The 21,166-nt window shown below is 38.9% G+C and overlaps 1 protein-coding gene across 3 annotated transcripts in view; it reads left to right on the forward strand.

Moving 5' to 3' along the window:
• The window catches only part of PAXBP1 (PAX3 and PAX7 binding protein 1), a 34,876-nt gene extending 15,230 nt beyond the window's left edge, over positions 1–19,646 (forward strand). For 2 of the 3 annotated variants that reach the window (XM_032865425.1, XM_032865426.1), the window contains exons 8-18: positions 314–437; positions 3,804–3,903; positions 3,989–4,104; positions 5,699–5,898; positions 6,929–7,073; positions 7,745–7,866; positions 9,262–9,338; positions 9,723–9,789; positions 14,309–14,455; positions 16,407–16,561; positions 18,485–19,646. In XM_032865425.1, the coding sequence (XP_032721316.1) occupies positions 314–437; positions 3,804–3,903; positions 3,989–4,104; positions 5,699–5,898; positions 6,929–7,073; positions 7,745–7,866; positions 9,262–9,338; positions 9,723–9,789; positions 14,309–14,455; positions 16,407–16,561; positions 18,485–18,602 (1,371 nt within the window). In that variant the 3' untranslated portion in view covers positions 18,603–19,646. The remainder of the gene's footprint in view (positions 1–313; positions 438–3,803; positions 3,904–3,988; positions 4,105–5,698; positions 5,899–6,928; positions 7,074–7,744; positions 7,867–9,261; positions 9,339–9,722; positions 9,790–14,308; positions 14,456–16,406; positions 16,562–18,484) is intronic. The other variant, XM_032865427.1, reaches the window with a different exon arrangement.
• Positions 19,647–21,166: the final 1,520 nt, after the last annotated feature.

Consider the following 21,166-nt stretch of genomic DNA (forward strand, 5'->3'; position numbering starts at 1 on the left):
TTCTGAAAGAAAAGCACTACAGTTTTTGACATTTCTTTACTTGCTCTCTTTACTAATACTGAAGTGTTAAGTTTCCTAACCAAACTTTTACTCCAATAACTAGGCACTGGACATTATAGCTGTATATATGGATTAAAAGAAGAGATGTTTCCCAAACATCGTAGAACTGAATTGCAGTTTGTGTCCCATTGGGAGTTCATGATTGTTCTGTCCATAGAGGGTACTTTTTCAGAAATCCGGAAATAGTGTGGAACCCTCAACTAAGTAAGCAACTGAGGAGTTTGGTGTTACGGAGTGTGTTGTATTTTTACAGGTGCCACTGATTAATGAACTTGAATCAGCAATACATCAGCTGTACAAACAGCGAGCTTCCCGCCTTGTCCAAAGACGACAAGATGATATTAAAGATGAATCTTCGGAGTTTTCAAGCCATTCAAGTCAGTCCATCTTGAAGGTTTTTATTATTCATTAAACAACCTTGTTTACTTAGTGCAGCCTAATTGAAAATTAGAGAGCTTAGCTTTTTTTTTTTTTTTTTTTTTTTAAAGAAACACATTTCCTTGCTCTTGTGTCAGGTAGTTCTAAAAGTTACAACAGCATGTCCTTGGATTGTGTTTAAGAAAATAGAGTGTTGCAAAGGAGTTCAAAAACTTGCACTGATATTCTATCAATCTTATTCTTCTGTGGACATATTTTTTCACTCTTCAGAGTATAGAGAAGATAATATTATATCTTAAAACCACTATCATTTGACCCCAGTTGACCCCCCCCCCCACCATTTTCATCCTGTTCATAGCACTAATACAAATGCTGTTGTTGATCACAGTGAAAGATTCGGAGTTTGGGGACAAGGAAAATACTGAGGGGGGGGTTTAATGACCTAACAAATGATACAACTCCAAGATTAAGGGATTTTGAGCTTTACATTTTGGAGAAAAGCAAATTTTTTTTTTTTTTATTCTTTAGTTTGCCTTTTATACTGTGTTTTTTTTTTTTAATAAATCGGTTGCCTCCAGTTCTTAAAATTTTAATGTAAAAATTGAGAAATTTGGTTTATATTCCTTCCATTAAGAGATGTGCTATGGAAAACCAAAATTAATTGGAAACCTCTCATTAAATAGTTTAGCTGAGATTCTTTAACCACAAGTTTTAAACCTTTTAATTCCATTTTTCCATTGTGCTCCATATTCTTGGGTGCTCTGCTAGGGATTTTCCCAGCCTGGATTTCATGTGGCTTCTTTTGTCATCTCTTTGTTCCCTGTGTCAGCAGTTCTAAATGAGGTGTACATAAGAATTACCTGTAATATTAATTTAAAATGCAAGTTTCTTGGTCCTGTCCCCAGAGATTTTTGCTAGGTCTTGGATGGTAACCAGTATCTTCTTGTTAAACAATCCAAGGGCCCTAGTGTTACTCTTTTTGAAAACCTTGCTTTGTCACACAGGGTGTCCCTTAAATTAGATGTTGGATCTTTGAGAAGGCATCCTGTGTGCAGGATGGGTTTTGGACCATTGTAAAGAGGTGATAATATGGCCCTCAGAGCTGAGTGAGACTCAGACCTGAGACACATGAATGGCTTTGTCCTCATATTTTTGCCACACAAACTTAAATTGGTTTACTGCCATACTGGGCACCTAGATGACTAACGCAGGCCTTCCAGAGCACTTTAGATCCTGGCAGAACCAGATTTCTGGGGCAGATTACAGGTAACCTATTGAAAGGAAGTTAATTCCTTTTTAAATCAAACGGTTTGTATGAGCTGTGCATCTCATCAAATACCTTTTCCTGCCTGTTATCTGTTCTATATAATTTGAAGCTATTTATTTACATGATATTAGAAGTAAAGGTTGAATGATATATGTTAATTAGACTGAGAGTTGGAAAGAAATTGAAAAGTAATGAGAAAGAGGAAAATACTGCCGTGGAGGGGAATATTCATTGTTAAACATTGGAGGAAAATTAAATGGGACGCTCAAGTATCACTTCCATTTCTGATCTTTTTTTTAAAGAAACAAAAACCCTGCGTTTCGTCTGTTGAGATTTGTGTACTTCCCACAAGTACTGCACGTAGTTCTTAGAGAGGTGAAGGAGGCTCTCCCTCGAGTCATCTGCTCTCCTATCTCCATAATATACTACAGAATCTTACAAACATTGTGACATTTTAAGTATTTATTATAGCAGTGAACATTCTTTGAAATATCTCTTGAATGAAGGATACCCCATAAAGAGGCAGGAGTCATTTCTATAGTTTGGGACTTGAGCTGATTCACCTGTGGTGTGTGAACTCACTTGAGGTACAACAGGGGCATCTTTCTTATTGACCATGCTCATCTTGCTTTATAATTGCTGAACTCTGGAACGTCTTTCCTGATGTCAGAGTGATTTTGAAGTATGAACGAACAACTCAGAAAGTCAGCTTTTAAAAATAGTTGGGTCTCTGACAGTTCGGGTGCACTGAAACAGAGCGCTCATTGGGGGTTTGTTTTTTCCTCTTGCTGCTATTGGCGGCCCATCTCTGATATTGGGGAAGAAAAATGCAAAAGCCTTAAATTGGTGTCTTTTATTTTATGTATGATTTTCCCTGCGTCATGTCCCTTGGGTTGTTTGTGTCTGTTACAGCCCCTGTCTTACAGACTGTCTTCATAAAATGTAGAAATGAGGGAAGTATTACAGGTATTGCCCCCACTCCTTCTCCTACCCTAGACAAGAGATTAGGGGACTATTCTCTGGAGAAAGGGAATGGGTCCAGAGAAAAGACCCTGAGACGCTAACGTCTGGGAGCCCCCAATGCAAGACTCTGTCTCAGGGACCGGATGGAGAGACCTCTTTTAGTTACCTCCCACCTTTGTCCACAGCACTACCAGTTTCGTTCTTTTATATGAGGTGGTCACTGATCATAGAAAGAGCAGCACACACAGTAGAACCAAAGGGACTGAGGAAACAAAGACAATGCAGGCAGCAGAAGAAAATATAAAATAGACTTGCTATCCTTTGGAAGGTAATAGGAGGTGCCTTACATGTGCCAGAAGTAGAGGATGCTATAGAAAAGAAGTATTCTCAGAATAAGAGCCATCTCTTAGGAATTAAAAAGATAGTAACGGAAATACAAATTTAAATAGGAAGGTTGGAAGCTAAGGCTAGAAAATTGTCCCAGAAAGTTAAAAAAAAAGAGAGAGATAGGAAATAAGCAAAAAACGAAGGGAATTGTGCTTTGAAAGAATTTGTTTGAGAAAGCATAGGTTGGTTCTCTTAGATCAGTTTTCATCTATATGTTGATTCTGCCCTTTATTCTAAAAATAGTAATTGAGAATAAGTTTCTACACAGAAAAATCAGAATAAATAGGAAAAATTAGTAAACTCCTGAAACAAAGCTGTTTTCTCATCCTTCCTACCCATGTTTCTTTTCTGTCTTATCATTCAATATATGATGCTTAACTTCTTCCTTTAAAAGTAATCTATTATTTTTCCCTTTGCACAGGTAATTTTGATTTTTAATTTATTTGGTCATCATGATAGTGTCAACCAGTTAGTTCTGTTACAAGTAGATATAAAAATAAGTGATTAAGCCCAGTTGTTTTTGTGTAGGGTTATTGAACTCTCCATTTATTTTTCTACTCCTTTTCATGGGTACACAGCATAATACTGAGATTTGCTCTAAACTAGAAAACTATCTGGTTTACCAGTTACCACAGAATCCTGTCGTTGAGATTAGCAAACAGTCTATCATTATGGCTTGTTCTGTGCAAACTCTTTCCTCAAGATTGTTGAAGGAAGGCTTTTAATTTTAACCATCATTGTTTTACAGATAAAGCTCTGATGGCACCAAATCTTGATTCCTTTGGGCGAGATCGGGCACTGTATCAAGAGCATGCAAAACGTAGGATTGCAGAACGGGAGGCCAGGAGGTAATTTTAAAAATGCTTGCTGTTGCTTTGTTTGCAAAGGGAGGAATCTTTTATCTGGTTTGGGAACATGATGTTTGTTATTTAGGACTCGTCGGAGACAAGCCAGAGAGCAAACCGGTAAGATGGCAGATCACCTTGAAGGCCTTTCCAGTGATGATGAAGAAACTTCTACAGATATTACAAATTTCAATCTGGAAAAAGGTCAGACATTTATTTGGAAGTGAGATTCATTGCCACTTTGGTTTCTACTTGGGTGTGCTTTTTACTGTAAGATGGTGTGAAATTTTGTGGCCCCTGAATTGGAATCAGTCACTTTCTTCTTAATGGTAAAAACTTGCACCCATTTTCATTAACTGAGTATAATGATGATGAGGTCTCAAAAGTAGTGATGACACCTGGTCATGGGCTTTATTTAGTGCTCGTGTCAGACGATCGTGATAACCACTACACTATGGAAACTATTTAGTACTTGTGTAATAAGTGATATTACTCTTCAGAACCATAGAATTTTAAGTGACAAGAAAAAAAAAAAAAAGTGTGTCCGATCACAAGAATAGCCCTAATGCATCCTGTCCTAGGAATGTAGAGCTCGGACAGGGGACACTTAGCCCTGAAGTAAACTCCTGGTTTGGGGAGTTCTGAATAATTTCAACCAAGATGAGTAGTTAATACTGTTATGTGCCAGGTGTTTCTGGAAGAGTCTTCAGAAGTTCTTCATTTCCCACCACTGGTTGTGATTATTTGGAATTCTGTTGGCTGCAAGTCATTTGGAACTTAGTTGGAGAAGTCTATTTTTCTCCCACTTTTTATACTGAATCTTTTTAAACAGAAACTAGAAAGAATAGCACAGTGATCACCCGTGTACTTGTCACCCAGATTCAACAGTTCTTACCATCATTTAACCAAGTTTGCCTTAACTTTTTGAAGGATGTGTGTGTGTGTGTGTGTGTGTATATGTGTGTGTATTGTTGAACCATTTGAAAGTAGCCTGTAGACACCATGATACTTTAAACACTTGAGCATATTTAACTAAAAGTTCTTTATATTGTGTCTGTTTAGTAGCAGTTCCCCCAAAACAAAACTCTTGGGACTGTTTTTGTGGATTATTCTCTATTTTCCAAACCAGGATCCATACAAGATTTCTTGCCCCACTTTTGGTTGTTGCATTTTCCCCCTAGAATTAATGAATGTCCATGAGTATCTTACACATATACGCACCCCCATTGTTTGTTTAAGACATTAAGTTTTTGAAGAGACCAGGCCACTTATCTTGCTGAACTTCCTATATTCTAAATTCTAGATTTGTCTGTTTCCTTATAGTATTAATTTGTTTTTCCATTCACTATATTTCTACGTAAGCTGCCGTTTAGGTCTGAAGACTTGATTAGACTTGATCACTGATCATGATGCACATCTGATACTTATACAGGGATTTGTTGACTGAAGAGCAATTATATTATGTAATTACTCATGGTTAATTTTCCGCAGTAACTGAAAACTGAACTGACTAGTTGGGGGACAGGTGGGATTTAACTAAACTCTGGGGACCGGAAATGGTGCATATTAGAGCCATGTAAATGAGCACTGCCTGCACTCTGGTTTGCATAATAGACAATTGAAACCTAAACTTATCTCTGTTTATGCTTTCTGTTAAGTTGTGATTAGTAATGATTTCTCTGTTAATGAGTTTACCTGATACTGAAGTTATGCTGAAAATAGTGAATTGTGTTTTTTCTTCTACATGCTAAGTTATGATTCTCTGTGGGGTTTTTGTTGTTTTTATTTTTGTCTTTAGATCGCATTTCAAAGGAGTCCAGCAAGGTTTTTGAAGATGTCCTTGAAAGTTTCTATTCAATCGACTGTATTAAGTCCCAGTTTGAGGCCTGGCGTTCAAAATACTATCTGTCCTACAAGGATGCTTACATCGGTCTTTGTTTGCCAAAGCTATTCAACCCCCTTATACGGCTGCAGCTTCTCACTTGGACTCCTCTTGAAGTGAGTGGCTTGTGTCACTAGTACAAAGCAATATAACATGGTACCTGGGTAATTTTAATCTCAAAGCTAGAGGGGAGGTTGGGCACAGGGCTATAACACAAATTGTATAATGTCATGATCTTTTATGCTCCCTTCCTTCTCAAGAGAGCCCTTTGTGACTTTCAAGTTCCATACAGTGCTTCTCTCAGTTAACTAAATTGACATGTAGTGACACGAGATATGACTGTGAATGAATAGTCAGACCTTGGTCCTGTGATCCTAGAAAATCTTGGAACCTCTTGGGAAAGCTGGGTGAGGCAGATGTGAAATGAGGACCTGGACTGAGTCGGGGGTAATGGAAATTGGGAGAGTCAAATTGACAAACTTAGGAGGTGGAATCAAGAGGACCTGGTGGCCTGGTATATAAGGGTCCTATATACGTTTAGTGATCATGTTTAAGAGAGAGTTTTGGAGGTTACCTGCAGGTGGACGGAGCCATGGGCACGAGTGAGATTAACTGGGTTAAATGTGTAGACTGTAAGGAGAAGAGGGCTGAGGTTGGAGCCCTGGAAACAACTGAAAAAACTGAACCATTTGGCCCCTAGCAGGCATTGTTCTTTGCCAGACCTTGTGGAGTTTCACTCTGTGCCTGTGTGTGTTAGTACACAGCAGAGGTCAGGGGGACCTGTGTGCATTTTGGAGTTCTTTTTCTTTTCTGCCCCACAGCTTCCAACTGTCTTGACCTCCCTAAACTCCAGTGCTTGTCTCCACGACTAAGCGAGACTGCTCTGCCTGTGACCCTCCTACCCTGCTCCGCCCTCCCTCCAGGGGTTCACCTCATTTGATGCTCTCTCTTTGTGGGGGGTGGAGGGGGCGGTCATAGTCCTGTACTGCGTGTATCCAGTGTCTGAAAATGGATGTTTCATGTAGTTTGTCTTTAGTTGTTTACAACTGAAGGTTAAATCCTGTTCCTGAGTTCGTCTTAACCAGGGCTAGAGGCAGAAATCGCAAGCATTTTAAATGTTTCGCTTTTAATACTCTTTTTTTCTAGGCAAAATGTCGTGACTTTGAGAATATGCTGTGGTTTGAATCTTTGCTGTTTTATGGTTGTGAAGAACGAGAGCAAGAGAAAGATGATGTAGACGTTGCGCTGCTGCCCACCATTGTGGAAAAGGTGATTCTTCCGAAACTAACAGGTAGAGATTTCTGAATTTGAACATTTAAACACATGAGTTTTCCAAATCTGTTTTTTACAAGTTTTTAACCAGAGCATATTCCCTCATAGAAGTTATATTACAAATGATAAAATAACTGCTGGGTTCAGATATGGCTAAGGGGTGGACGTCTCTTAGGACTGGAGACCACCTCGGGGTGGGCCTAGAGTTGGAGGCAGTAATTGATCCATAGATGAATTTTAGAAACTCTTAAACACTACATAAAGCAGAACCGAACACAGTTTTGGCAGGGGGAATATGCATTTTCCTGGGGAGAAATTTCATTACTTCCATCAGTTTCTCAAGATTATGAATCCTTGATACGGGAACCTATTTAAAATATTAAAAAAAAGTTTCAGGTTTAATTAGGAATTCTGGATTCTGGGGCATATCCTAGGATATAGAAGTCCTCTCTTCCCTGCCAATCTTTATAAATCACCCAGCAGCAGAGAATGAATTTGTATCCTTTCCACATTTGCCTAATCTTCAACGTTGCCACAGTTAAGAGGACAAATAAGAGTGGGCCTTATACTCTAGAGAGAGAAAAAGGAAATCAGGATTGGCATTTGTAAGTTGAGGACTGCTTGACAGCAGATTTAAATCCGCTGCAATTTACTTCTGTGTCTCAACACATCCTACTTTTCTCTTCATAGTAATAGCTGAAAATATGTGGGACCCTTTTTCTACAACACAGACTTCAAGAATGGTTGGAATTACACTAAAATTAATAAATGGATATCCTTCAGTAGTGAATGCGGAAAACAAAAATACACAGGTAATTTAATGGTTTATTATCTGAAAGGTTTTTTTCCTCCCCTCTTCTTTCAAAAATGAGCAAGAGTTGGGGCACCTGGGTGGCTCAGCTGGTTAAGCGGCTGCTTTCAGCTCAGGTCATGATCTCAGGGTCCTGGGATCAAGCCCTGCGTCCAGCTCCCTGCTTGACGGGGAGTCTGCTTCTCCCTCTCCCTCTGCCTCTCCCCACTGCTCTTGCGCATGGGTACACTCTCTCTCTTTCTTGCAAATAAATAAATAAAGGCTTTTTAAAAATAAGTGAGCAAGAGTTGACGGAATGAGTGGTTATGTTCTAAGGCTTGCCAGAAAATCTGATTCCCTCAGGCCCTCTGGTCCTTTATAGCCCGAAATATATGAGATTTGAGATAATCGTTTTTAATTTTCAACTCTCTCTGGCAAGGCGATGTCATTACTCCAGGTAGCCTCTCATCCTTCTCACTTCCCCACTTCTCACTAATCAGAAATCCCTTTAAGAACTGTTTTGGAGGGTTTTTTTGGAAAAAGAAAAATGTAAAACTACGAGAATGGGTAACCGTTGATGATTTAACTGTTAAAATATTTGAACAGTGTATAAAACACTAGTTTTCTGGGGCGCCTGGGTGGCTCTGTGGGTTAAAGCCTCTGCCTTCAGCTCAGGTCATGATCCCAGGGTCCTGGGATCGAGGCCCGTATCGGGCTCTGCTCAGCAGGGAGCCTGCTTCCTCCTCTCTCTGTGCCTGCCTCTCTGCCTACTTGTGATCTCTGTCTGTCAAATAAATAAATAAAATCCTTTAAAAAAAAAAAATTAGTTTTCAAACATCAGATTGTTGCTATCCCTCCGGGCATTCTTAAGTAAGCAATTTAAACACAAAAAGGGTGCTCTTTTTTTTTTTTTCTTTTTCTTTTTTCTAAAGATTTCATTTATTTATTTGAGAGAAAGAGACAGAGAAGGCTTGAGTGAGGGCTGTAGAGGGAGAGGGAGAAGCAGGCTCTCCACTGAGCAAGGAGCCCAATGTAGGACTTGATCCCAGGGCCCAGAGAGAGATCATGATCTGAGCCAAAGGCAGGCTCTTAACTGACTAAGCCATCCAGGCACCCTGGAAAAGGTGCTGTCCATTATCATTTTCACTGGCCTCCTTTTGAGAAGAAGATTATGTGTTTGATTTTAAATCTTAGTGATATATAGTAGCCTGAAGGGTTCTTAGATTTCTGAGTGGCTTCAGTGCCTGGTAGTTGAGGGCTGAACTGGGAGTAGTGAGTATTAAAGACCTTAATGCCTTCAAGTAAGGAAGGTAAAGAAAGTAGAAGACTGTTGACTTGCAATTGAATACTGATTTAGATTAAAATTTAAGTTCTGTCATAACTCTTATTTAAGTGTGCTCTGTTTTTAATTCTTAAGGTGTACCTAAAAGCCCTCTTACTAAGAATGAGGAGAACTTTAGATGACGATGTTTTCATGCCCTTATATCCCAAAAAGTAAGTAACCCTCAGAACGTTAAAGATGATAATATTTTCCATTATCTTCCAGAGAAGGCTTCTTAAGTTCTAGAAAAACTAAAGGTAGCTCGAAATACAAACCATACCTATTTAGCGTAAACCTGTAACCCAAAGAGACTAGCTCAGTGGAAAAATTGTTCTGTTAAGCAGACTAAAGCAAATAACGCTCTTTGTTCTCCTTTTGTGTCTCTCAATAAATTTCCATTTTCTTTTAAAACCTGTCTTCTGGAATATAATTATTTGAAATTTTGAAAAATTACTTAATTTCTTTTGTTCAGCTATTTTACTTGTAAAAATCTTTTCCAGGAATCAGATGGCACTTAACATATAAAATGTTTGCTCATGTTTCTCTTTTTCTCTTAGTGTCTTGGAAAATAAAAATTCTGGGCCTTACTTGTTTTTTCAACGACAGTTTTGGTCTTCAGTTAAGGTATGTGTCTCTAGGCTATCTAAAAGACTTGAGATTTTGTTTGACTCAGATATTTTGGAAGGCATTTTGCTCTTTAAGAAAATCTGTAGGCTTAGATTGGCATACAAACTCCATTTTACAAACTAATTTTATTCCAAAAGTTTATTCAGGTGTGATGTGTCCACACAAGAAAATATATTGAGTTCCAAAGCAAGGTCCAAACTAGCCAGCAAAATGCCTTGCTAAGCCACAGTTCTTTATTCAGCGAGTAGAATACCAGTTACTTTTCTAGGTTGGGGAATATAGCATTGAATATGACAGAAGCGGAGCCTTCGTGGAGTTTATATTCCAGCATAGTAGGCAGCAAACCAGTATTATCTTAGGTGTGGTGAATCCTGAAAGGAGAAATTCAAGGTAGAATCGAAGCATAGAATAAGGGCACAGAGACCTTGACTGATGAGTCACAGAAGATCCCCAACTGCCCCAAGGAAGTGCTATTTGGATTATTAGACCAGAAGAGTGAGTAGGTTGGCCCTGAGGTAAGGAAGAGCAGCATATACTAGACAAACTGAGAAAAGTCCAAGATGGCTGGACTTGGGGGGGAGAGGAACTTCCCAGATGGTGTAGGAGCTGTAATTTACATACAGACCTGTGTTCACTGCCCAGATCAAGATGCACAACACTTCTTCCATCTCCCAAATTCCCCATGTCCCTTTGTAGTCAAGCCCACTGCTGTACCATGGCCACCCCTTTTTCTTGTCCTGTGGTTTTCTTTGTAAAGGTGCCTTATGAATGGAATTATTTAGTCTGGCTTCATTCACTTAACATAATTTTTTGGAAATTTATCAGTGTTGTCATCTGTTACTGGTGGTTAATCTCTTTTACTGCTAAGTAGTATTCCTTTGTAAGGTAGATGATGCCACAAGTTGCTATATATTTTTTTTTAATTCTTTTCCCAATTGAGGAATATTGGATTTTTTCCAGTTTGGAGTGATTATGAATTAATTTGCATAGTGGCTTTTTCTGGGTATGTGAGCTTACATTTCAGTTGGGTAAATACTGGCGCAAAGCTGGTTTTCATATCGACAATATATTAATGTTATCTAATTATACCTCATTTTCACCACATACCACACTTGGTATTGTCAGTTTTGGAGTGATGGGTTTTTTTTGTTGTTGTTGTTTTGTGTGTGTGTGTCATTCTACTAGGTGTATAGTGGTCTTGTTAGTCTTAATTTGTGTTTCTCTAAATGACTGATGATGTTGAGCATGTTTTCATGTGTTTATTTGCCATATGTATATGTTCTTTAGTGAAGTATCTGTTCAAATAATTTGCATTTTTTTTAAAAGATTTATTTATTTGAGAGACAGAGCAGAGGAAGGGGCAGAGAGAGAGGAAGGAACAGACTCCCTGTCCCTGCTGAGCAGGGAGCCAGCCTCAGGGGTCCTAGGATCATCATGACCTTAGCTAAAGGCAGACGCTTAACCGGCTGAGCCACCCAGGCACCCAAATCTTGCATTTTTAAAAATCGTCTTACTGAGCTTTGAGTTCTGTATTCTGGATACACATTATTCTTATCAGGTGTATGACTTGTAGAGGTTTTTTTTTTCTGTTTTTTTTTTTTTTTAATTTTTTTAAATTTTTTATAAACATATAATACATTTTTATCCCCAGGGGTACAGGTCTGTGAATCGCCAGGTTTACACACTTCACAGCACTCACCTTAGCACATACCCTCCCCAATGTCCATAACCCCACCCCCCTCTCCCAACCTCCTCCCCCCATCAACCCTCAGTTTGTTTTGTGAGATTAAGAGTCATTTATGGTTTGTCTCCCTCCCAATCCCATCTTGTTTCATTTACTCTTCTCCTACCCCCTTAACCCCCCATGTTGCATCTCCTCTCCCTCATATCAGGGAGATCATATGATAGTTGTCTTAAGACTTGTAGAGTTTTGCTTTTCTCCTGTGTGGCTTGTCTTCATTCCCATAGTGCAGAAGTTCTTCATGTCGATGATGTCCAGTTTATCACTTCTTCCTGTCATGGGTTGTGCTTTGGGTGTTATACCTAAGAAATCTTTGCCTAACACAAGACCAAAGTTTTTCTCCTATCCTTTCATGTAGGTAGTTCATGGTTTCAGGTCCATGATCCATGTTGAGTTAATTTCTACCTAAGGTATGGGGCGTGGATTGAACTTCATTTGTTCCAGAACTGTTTATTAAAAAGACCATCTTCTTTTTAATTTTTAAAATTTTTATTTTAATTCTAGTATAGTTAACGTACAGCATTGTATTAGTTTCAGGTGTACAGTATAGTGGTTCAGCCATTCTGTGCATTACTCAGTGCTCATCATGATACACGCACTCCTTAATCCCCATCACCTGTTTCACTCATCAGCCCGCTGTCCCCAGCCTTCCTTCTGGGGACCATCAGTTTGTTCTCTATAGTTGAGTCTATTTCTTGGTTTGTCTCTCTCTCTCTTTTTTTTCCCCTTTGCTTGTTTGTTTTCCTGAATTCCGCATGAGTAAAATCGTATTTGTTTTTCTCTGGCTGACTGAATTTCACTTAGTATTATACTCTGTAGCTCTATCCATGTTACAAATGGCAAGATTTCATTCTTAATGATGGTCGAATAATATTCTGGGGGTGGGGTGTGGATACACAACCAGATCTTTGTCTACTCATCAATCTGTGGACAGTTGACTGCTTCCATAATTTGACTATTATAAATAATGCTAAGGCTGTCTGTATTGAATTGCTTGTGTACCTTTCTTGAAAATTTAATATTGGTCATGGAAGGGGCATTCACAAATTGCCGTTTTCAAGATTACTCTGGCTGTTGTGTGGATAATGGATCAAAGCAGTGAAAATTTATTATGGATGTACTGTCTGCCAAGCACTGTGCCACGCCCTTTATTGTTTATCTTGCTGAATTGTCACAGTAGCCTATAACTAGACACTATTATTCTCACTCTAGTCCTGTGATGGTAGGCACAGAATAACCAGCCCAGAGTCATTCCTTTGTTCAGTGTAGAAATGGGAGTCTAACTGAGGCCAGTCTGACTGATGAGATCTTCTCAGCTGGGGTCTGTGAAATAATCAGTACCTAATGCCCCCAAGTCCTCCACTGAGTGTAGTGATTTCTCTTTTCCCTGCATCTAGAATGGTACTTGCCGTACCATCTTTGGGAAAATTAAGTAAGGAGTCACTCAAATTCTTTTCTGTAGGTTGAATTTCTCTCAGAGCCCTGCTTGAGAAAGACTCCTCCAGAGCTAATGCTCATGATCATTGAGGAACTGTGAGGTCCAGAAGGTGATGGCAGCTTGGATTAGGGGGCGGCAACAGGGTCTGAGAGAAATGAACACAGTGGATGGAGGTTGTCAAACAACTTGAGGGAGAGGTGAAGAATGACATCCAAAATTCTGATCTAATCAGTTGATTGGATAATGTTACCACGAACTGAACTGAGAAATACTGAGAAACTGGGGAATTTTTATGGTGGGTGGGTTGGGAACTCCCATTTTATAATACTGGCTTCTAATTCGCTTGTGCGGTTGAAGTGACATAGCTCAGTTCAGGTTTGCGAGATCTGGTAAACATGCTGTGTTGTGGTCAAAAAGAGAATTCCATCTTCTTGTGGATGGTTGTAGGACTCATTTAAGCATGATTTTGAATGAAGAACATTTATCGAAGGATCAGCGCTTGCCCAGCAGTACTTGGTATCACAATGGAAGATGTTGTGTTTTTGCACTGGCCTATAAAGTAGCCACTAGCCCTGTGTGGCTATTTATGTGTTAGTTAATCTTAATTAATTAAAGCTTAAAATTCATATCCTCAGTCATTTATGGCAACTCTTGGACCCTTTAAAACTGTTAGTTAGGGGGCACCTGGGTGGCTCAGTGGGTTAAAGCCTCTGCCTTCGGCTCAGGTCATGATCTCAGGGTCCTGGGATCAAGCCCCGCGTCGGGCGCTCGGCATGGCAGGGAGCCTGCTTCCTACTCTCTCTCTGCCTGCCTCTCTGCCTGCTTGTGATCTCTGTTTGTCAAATAAATAAATAAAATCTTTAAAAAACCCAAAACTGTTAATTAGTACTTCGGCAAAACATGGTCCAGTGTATTTCATAAGGTGCTTTACTCTGTAACTGTTTTCTTTGACTTAATTTAGTTGCTTAACAATGCCTTCTAGAAACAGGTCTGATGTGTGGTTGCCAGAAGTGGGGAGTCCAGGGTTGGGGGATTAGGTGAAGGGGTCAAAAAGTACAGACTTCCACTTACAAGGTAAAATAATTCTGTGTGTGTGTAATGTACAACATAGTGACTGTAGGTAGTAATAACGTGTTGTATATTTAAAGCTGCCGAGAGAGTAGATCTTAAAAATTCTCATCACAAGGGAAAAAAATAGGTGAGGGATACTAACCTTATTGTGGTGATGATTTCACAATATATACTTAGATCAAATCATTATATTGTATACCTTATATAATGTTATGTATCAATTATATCTCATTCTGAGGGAGAATAATTTTCTTTTCTCTTTCTAGCTGTTAGGGAATTTTCTTCAGTGGTATGGCATTTTCTCGAATAAAACTCTTCAGGAATTGTCAATAGATGGTTTATTAAATAGATACATTCTCATGGCTTTTCAGAATTCAGAATATGGAGATGACAGCATCAAAAAAGCCCAAAATGTGAGTTAAATGACATGTGTTGTAATTTTTAAAGCATGTAAATTTAAAATGAATTGTTTCCTTTGTTAGAAGAGAGATTTTAGAATGTTAGGAAAAGTCCTTTGATTATGGACCTTGGTGTAATGGTGACAGTTTGTTTCCCAGGTAGTTCTGAACCCCCCTCATCATTTTTTACATAAAAATGTGTACTGCAACATTTGTGTCTGTCCTTCTGTATATCTATTATATCATTATTTTGGCAGGTAGTAATAAAAGTTGTAATTTTAGAATAATAAATTTTTAATAGTTGGATGTATAGTCCCTTTCTCATTTAAGAAATAATTTTAATTTTATTTTGTTTTCTACTTTATGGGAGTTAAAGAGCTTCATCTTTTTTATTACTATTATTTTTTAAAGATCTTATTCTTTTTTTTTTTTAAAGATTTTATTTTTTTATTTGACAGAGACAGAGATCACAAGTAGGCAGAGAGGCAGGCAGAGAGAGGAGGAAGCAGGCTCCCTGCTGAGCAGAGAACCCGATGCGATGCAGGGCTCCATCCCAGGACCTTGGGATCATGACCTGAGCCAAAGGCAGAGGCTTTAACTCACTGAGCCACCCAGGCATCCCAAGATCTTATTCTTAAGTGATCTCTGTATCCAACATGGGGTTTGAACCTACCACCTTTATATCAAGAGTCATATATTCTACCAAGAGGTCCAGCCAGGCACTCCCAATTTCTCTTTTTAAAAAAATTTTTTGAAACAAAAGAAAATTTGCAAGTACAATACAAAGTTTTTTTTCCCCTCAACCATGTCAAAGTAAGTTTCTAACATGGTATTCCTTTGCCCCAAATACTTTTATGTCTGTTCATATGTACATGGATGTTCTCACATATAATTACAATGTAACCATCAACATCATTGACCTGTTACTGACACCTAAGCTTTGAGACTGTTGAGGTTTTGCCATTATGTCAATAATATCCCATTCTTGGCAAAAGAAGTTCCCAGATCATTCTTGGCATTTAATTGTCATGTCTTCCTTAGTCTCCTTTAATCTGGAAGAGTTTTTGTCTTTCCTTGACCTTTGCAAAACTTTGACACTTCTGAAGATGATGGGCTGAATATTTTGCAGTGTGTCCCTCAGTTTGGGTTTGTTGTATATTTTCATGATTGGATTCAGATTCTGCATCTTTGGCCGAAACTGCCCCAGATTTCATTTGATTCCCTTCAGATTGACCTCTGTGACCCTGTAACATGTCATCTCATTTTGGGGGAGCACTTTCTTGCTTTCTGGCGCATGATGTCCCGGGCTCATCTGCTTGGTTGGCCCCAGCCCGGGAATCAGTCATTTCTCCAAGCACGCCCGGGTTCTTCAGTGGGGAGCCTTCTCTGCCCACTTGACTGAATCCTGCTAATGCACTGCCCTCGCCCTGGTGTAGTCAGCCTTGGCTTGCTTGGATTTTGTACCAATACTGTGCCCTGTTTTTGCCCTAAGCTGCTCCCCTGGTGCAGTGCTCTCTTGACCCCACTCTGGGCCAGCATGGGTGCCTCCTCACTAAATTGTTGGGGATGGGGAGGGGCTACAGTGTGATATTTATGCTGCACATGTTTTTATATCAAAAGCTGTTGATAAAAGGACAATTCAGTTCCTTTAGGGCTTCCTGGAATACAGGAAAATGAAGCATTTGGTTATCAATTTTATGTCCCTAATTTACTTAAATATTGAAGGTTATTTATCTTTTGTTTTGAGTTCCTATCTGTTGAAGTTAAAAATACAGATATATTCAGGTTTGTTTGTATAGTTAATATGGAAAGTCAGGTTTAAAAGAATATCCTGTCAAAGCCATTGGTTATGTATAGTTCAGTAGCAGGCCTTCCAGTTACACATATAATCCTCGTTGTTTAGGCTCAGCTTTTAGATACTTTATTTTGTTTTAATTGTTTTATTTTATGTCTGTCTTCTCCATAGGTAATCAATTGTTTCCCGAAGCAGTGGTTCATGAACCTGAAAGGAGAAAGAACTATTTCTCAGTTAGAAAACTTCTGTCGGTACCTTGTACACTTAGCCGATACAATCTATAGAAACAGTATCGGGTGTTCCGATGTAGAAAAAAGAAATGCAAGGTAATTTTCTGTAATTGTTCAATGAAATGGTAATCTAGAGTCTTTAGATTTTGTCACATTTAGTATTGTTAAAATGTCTAAGAGTCATGTTTATATTTTACTTTAAATTGTGCATTGATTTGGTATCGGTAAACCACCAAAAAGGACCGTGATTTTTTCTTTTTTCAGTTTTACCTAATCTTTTTTTCAGTGTATTATTTATGAAGGTATTAGGAAGGACTTCTGATGAGCACCAGCTCTAAGGCAAATGAATGAACCGTGGTTTTCTCGGTCCCCTCCCTTCAAGAATTGGGGGAGATTTCAGGCTCTTAGAGTGTCATGGATCTTAATCTCTGGAAGTTCATTATACAGATGTAAACCCTCAAAAAGCTGGTCACTGAAACTTAAGTATATTAAAAGTTATATGCCAGTTTTGGGACATTTGTGCTCTGTTTTATCCATATCATAGACTAAAGGTCATCACTCATGACTTTTGGGGAGCAGCTTGTACATACATTTTACCAGGGGTTGCAAGGAAGGAATGAATAAATGAACCATTATTCTTTTTTTTTTTAAGTTTCATTTGATATATTCTTCCTAATGTCAGAGTTTTCATTTTTAGAATATACACCATTAGTCATACCCCTCTAACAAAACGTTTTTCTTTTTCCTCATTTCCCTTCCATGCAAAGACCTTATTTTCTTGGGAAAATTTGCTACCTCTTACAATAAAGTTAAAACCAAGTAGATAGTAAAGGTTTTAGTGGTAAAATATTTTGTCAGGTAAATTTTGATTTATATTTTAATTTCGTCCTTAGCCTGGGTCATTTTGATTTATATATACTTAACTGTTTTTGTTGGGCAGTTAAATATCAATAAAGGGGATTCACTTTTCTACAGAAAAGAACTTCGGCACTATGTTAAGCATCTGCTGTGTGCAGAGCCCATAAAGTAGGTTCCCTGTGGGTTATAAAATTTTACAAATCCTTCCCTAAAAGCTGCTTGCTACAGTTTTGCAGAGAAGAAACAGCTAATAATGTCACATCGTGTGCTGTTTCTCACCAGGGTTTCAACTGTTAAAACAGTCATTCTTTTTTTTTTTTTTTTTTTTTTAAGATTTTATTTAGTTGACAGAGCACAAGCAGGGGGAGTGGGAGAGGGAGAGGGAGAATGCGGGGCTTGATCCCAGGACCCCAGGAATCATGACCTGAGCTGAAGGCAGACATTTAACCAGTTGAGCCACCCAGGCGCCCCTGAAACAGTCCTTCTTAAAGTGGTGCCTGGATCAGCAGTGTCAGCATCACCTGGGAGCTTTGTTAGAAATGCAGATTCTCAGGCCCCACCCCAGACCTACTGAATTTGGACTCTGCGGGTAGGGCCTGTTGATCTGTGTTTCACCAACCCTCTAGGTAATTTCAATATATGCTGAAATTTGAGGCCTATTCAGAGTGACAGCTGGCTGGGGTGACAGAGGAAGCCAGCTTATGCTTTCTTAGTGAATTTAGGAAGAGTGGAGATGATGCTGGATTGGGGATGAAACACACAAACACATTTGTGTTCTAGATATGTTCTGAAAGACCTGGGACTCTGGTTTGGGAGGGAATGGGAGGCAGGGCTCTAAAGTAATTCAGCAATAGACTGCTTTCTTTTCTTTCTAGATATCAATCGAAATCATTGAATGAAATTTTGGGGTGTTTATATTTTGGAAAGTGGATACTTGGTCTCTAGGCTAGTCATTTAAACATATACAAGTTTTTTTTATATGGATAAATTTATTTTATTTCTTTACGTGCTATGGCTTGCTTACCTGTCTTCTTTAAAAATGTATGCTCGGAAAAATGGATTGCAAACCTCAGAAGTGGCCATAAAGTCAGTAACAAATTTTCCTTTGAAGGCTTTTGTATTAATTAATAAGATGTTGCCATTTTTTTTTTCTTTTTTTAGGGAAAACATAAAACAGATAGTAAAACTCCTTGCAAGTGTTCGCGCTCTGGATCATGCTATGTCAGTTGCAAGTGACCACAATGTGAAAGAATTTAAGTCTTTGATTGAAGGAAAATAGACCCTGTTTGCTTTAATACCATTCCCAGTGTATAAATTTTGTATATATGTAAAGTTTCTTAAACTGTAAAATACTGATTCTTGTTTTAATACAAAGAACATTATTAATATTCATTACCGTGTCCTTAAATGCAATTTCTTTGGAATGAATGGAATTCACATTATTTCTAGGAAGCCTATTCATGTTTTCCTTACTGCCTGTCATACTCTGTTTACATAACTATTTTATATGGTCATTCAGATTAACCCTCTCAGTTCATTGTTCTCTGTAAACGATGTGTGCAGTGTAAATTGTGTAATTATGCATATATATATTTATACCACCATGGAGTTAACTTTCACACTGGAAATTTGTGGTGTTTTTCTACAGAGTAAGCCTTTTCACAGCAGAAAATTATTCAGTAGCAAATTGTCTTAGGGAAATTACTACACTGTTGCAACAAAAGGGCTGGCAAGTGACTAAGTGTTCATTACCTTTCGGTTAGCAGTTGCTATCACTGTAGCTTTGCTGCCTTAAAATTGAGAGTCGAGTGTGGACTTAGTCATTGGGTGAATGGAAACTTTCTTCCTTGAATCAGCGTTACGGTCAAATGTGGGTTGAATATGAACTCTAAATAATATATGCAACATGGGTTTTTGAGGAGTACACAGAAGCTTAACTGTGGGAAACAAGAGCCCTGCAAACCTCACTGCATGGTTTTGGGCTGACTGTCCTGTCTCATGATTTTACCCCCTGACCAGCTTACAGAAATACATGCATTTGAATTTTAGTAGTCTGTCATTTTATTTAAAATCCCACATATGTGAGTTATATATGCAATAAAGAATATGCCTTGCTGATTAGCTACACCCAGGCAATTTAATATCCTTGGTCTTCTATAATGTTTATACCATGTTGTAAATATTCAGAGAACTTGTTTTAAAGTTTATGCTTTCTGATTCTGTGATTTTCAAAAGAGGAACTTTTTGGAAATTAAGGACTATTGTTTGATAATTATATATGTAATTAAGCTTTAGCCAAGCATTAAATTAATTTTTAAATAGATCCTTTGTTGTATTTTGCTGGTGACTGATTTTAGAGCATTTCATATGGCTCTAACATAGACTAGTAGTGTGAGAACCCTTGGCCAAGTCAAATAATATTTATAATGGTGTCGTGCACTCTTAAGTGCTTCCTCAGTGTTATCTTTATTGTAGGGATTTTCCTTACCACTACATATTCATTCTGTTACACAATAGTGGCCTACTACATAGAATTCAAATGAGAACGTCAACAGAATAAGAACATATAAACATGTATACAGAGGACACGTGCAACATGTGTGCCTTAAATTTGTGTTTCCAAGCCCCTTCGACTGGTGATTTTTCCTGTGTCTACTTTTTAAGGACTTCTGCAGTAAGCTTGGAGATTTTATCCTGTGCAAGCCCTCAGGCTGTTTTGGTTTCAGGCATGGGTTTGAATACCCACAGGGACCTTGATGGAAGGTGAATTCAGTGTAGATGTGTGTATAAAACAAGTAGCTCTCCTATCTCAGCTGGAAGAAGTTTTGTTCCTGAAATAGCCTATACATATCCTTTCTTATGAAGGGAATTGGCAAAAGATAGGGGGTGACATTTTAATAAAGCTAAAGGTTTGCTTCTTCAGTTTTTTCTTTTAGATCCGTCTTCTGAATTAACTCCAAAATAGGTGACAGGAGTTTTTGAAAAGGAAAGCTATTTTATTGAGGCAATATAAACCACAGTCACAAAGACTGCTGGCGACATTATAGCACATGCTGGTGGAGCCCCACCCATGTCCCCGGAGGACCTGCTGGGGTCCTGCAGGCGCTCGCAGTTCTGCCTGAGGGCTCTTTCTCGGCCTGTGCAATAGGCTGGAGCGTCCACCAGTAATGTCCCAGAGAACAGCCATCAGCCAAAGAAGGGAGTGGGAGGAGAAAGACCCAGGAGTTCCAGTCCTCTAGGGAGCAGTCGATGAGATAGCATTAGATAATACAGCAGATCATTGAGGGGGAAAGGTGAAGGAGCTGGAGGAGGCCGGGAGAGCCCCACAACTGCGAGATCATGAGGCAGGCATGACATCTGAAGCAGGCATGGGAAGAATTAAAGTCTCAGATGCAAGACTAAGAAAGCTCAGCAAGGCTGATGGGAACTCCTCAACCCAGAGTTGCAGTTCTGAGTTTAAGTCTCCAGGAGCTGAACTTGGTCTTCCCACCGCACTCAGTCATCGGTGCCCAAGGTCTCCTTGTGGGAGATTTGGGGAGGGGCAGTTTGAGGTCTACTATACCAACTTCTAATCTCTCCAGTATGTTCCTCGTCATCTCCGAGGGCTTCAGTTGACTTGAGTCATAGTTGCCTGTGGTGATGATAACATCCTCTCTTGGAACTGGCCCCCAGATTACGCAACCTCACAGTGAGCACTTTCCTCATGAGAGTATGCTAAAGTGTAAAGCCAGGTTTGTTGAGGTATAAATTATAAACAGTAAAGTTAACCCTCTTAAATTTAAGTGCGTCCAGTTCCATGAGTTTTGACAAATGCCTCATTTTGTTTTAAATGCTAATTTTGGG

This window comes from Lontra canadensis, unplaced genomic scaffold (genome assembly GCF_010015895.1).
Source record: "Lontra canadensis isolate GAN:19392208 unplaced genomic scaffold, GSC_riverotter_1.0 scaffold29, whole genome shotgun sequence".
Lineage (NCBI taxonomy): Eukaryota > Metazoa > Chordata > Mammalia > Carnivora > Mustelidae > Lontra > Lontra canadensis.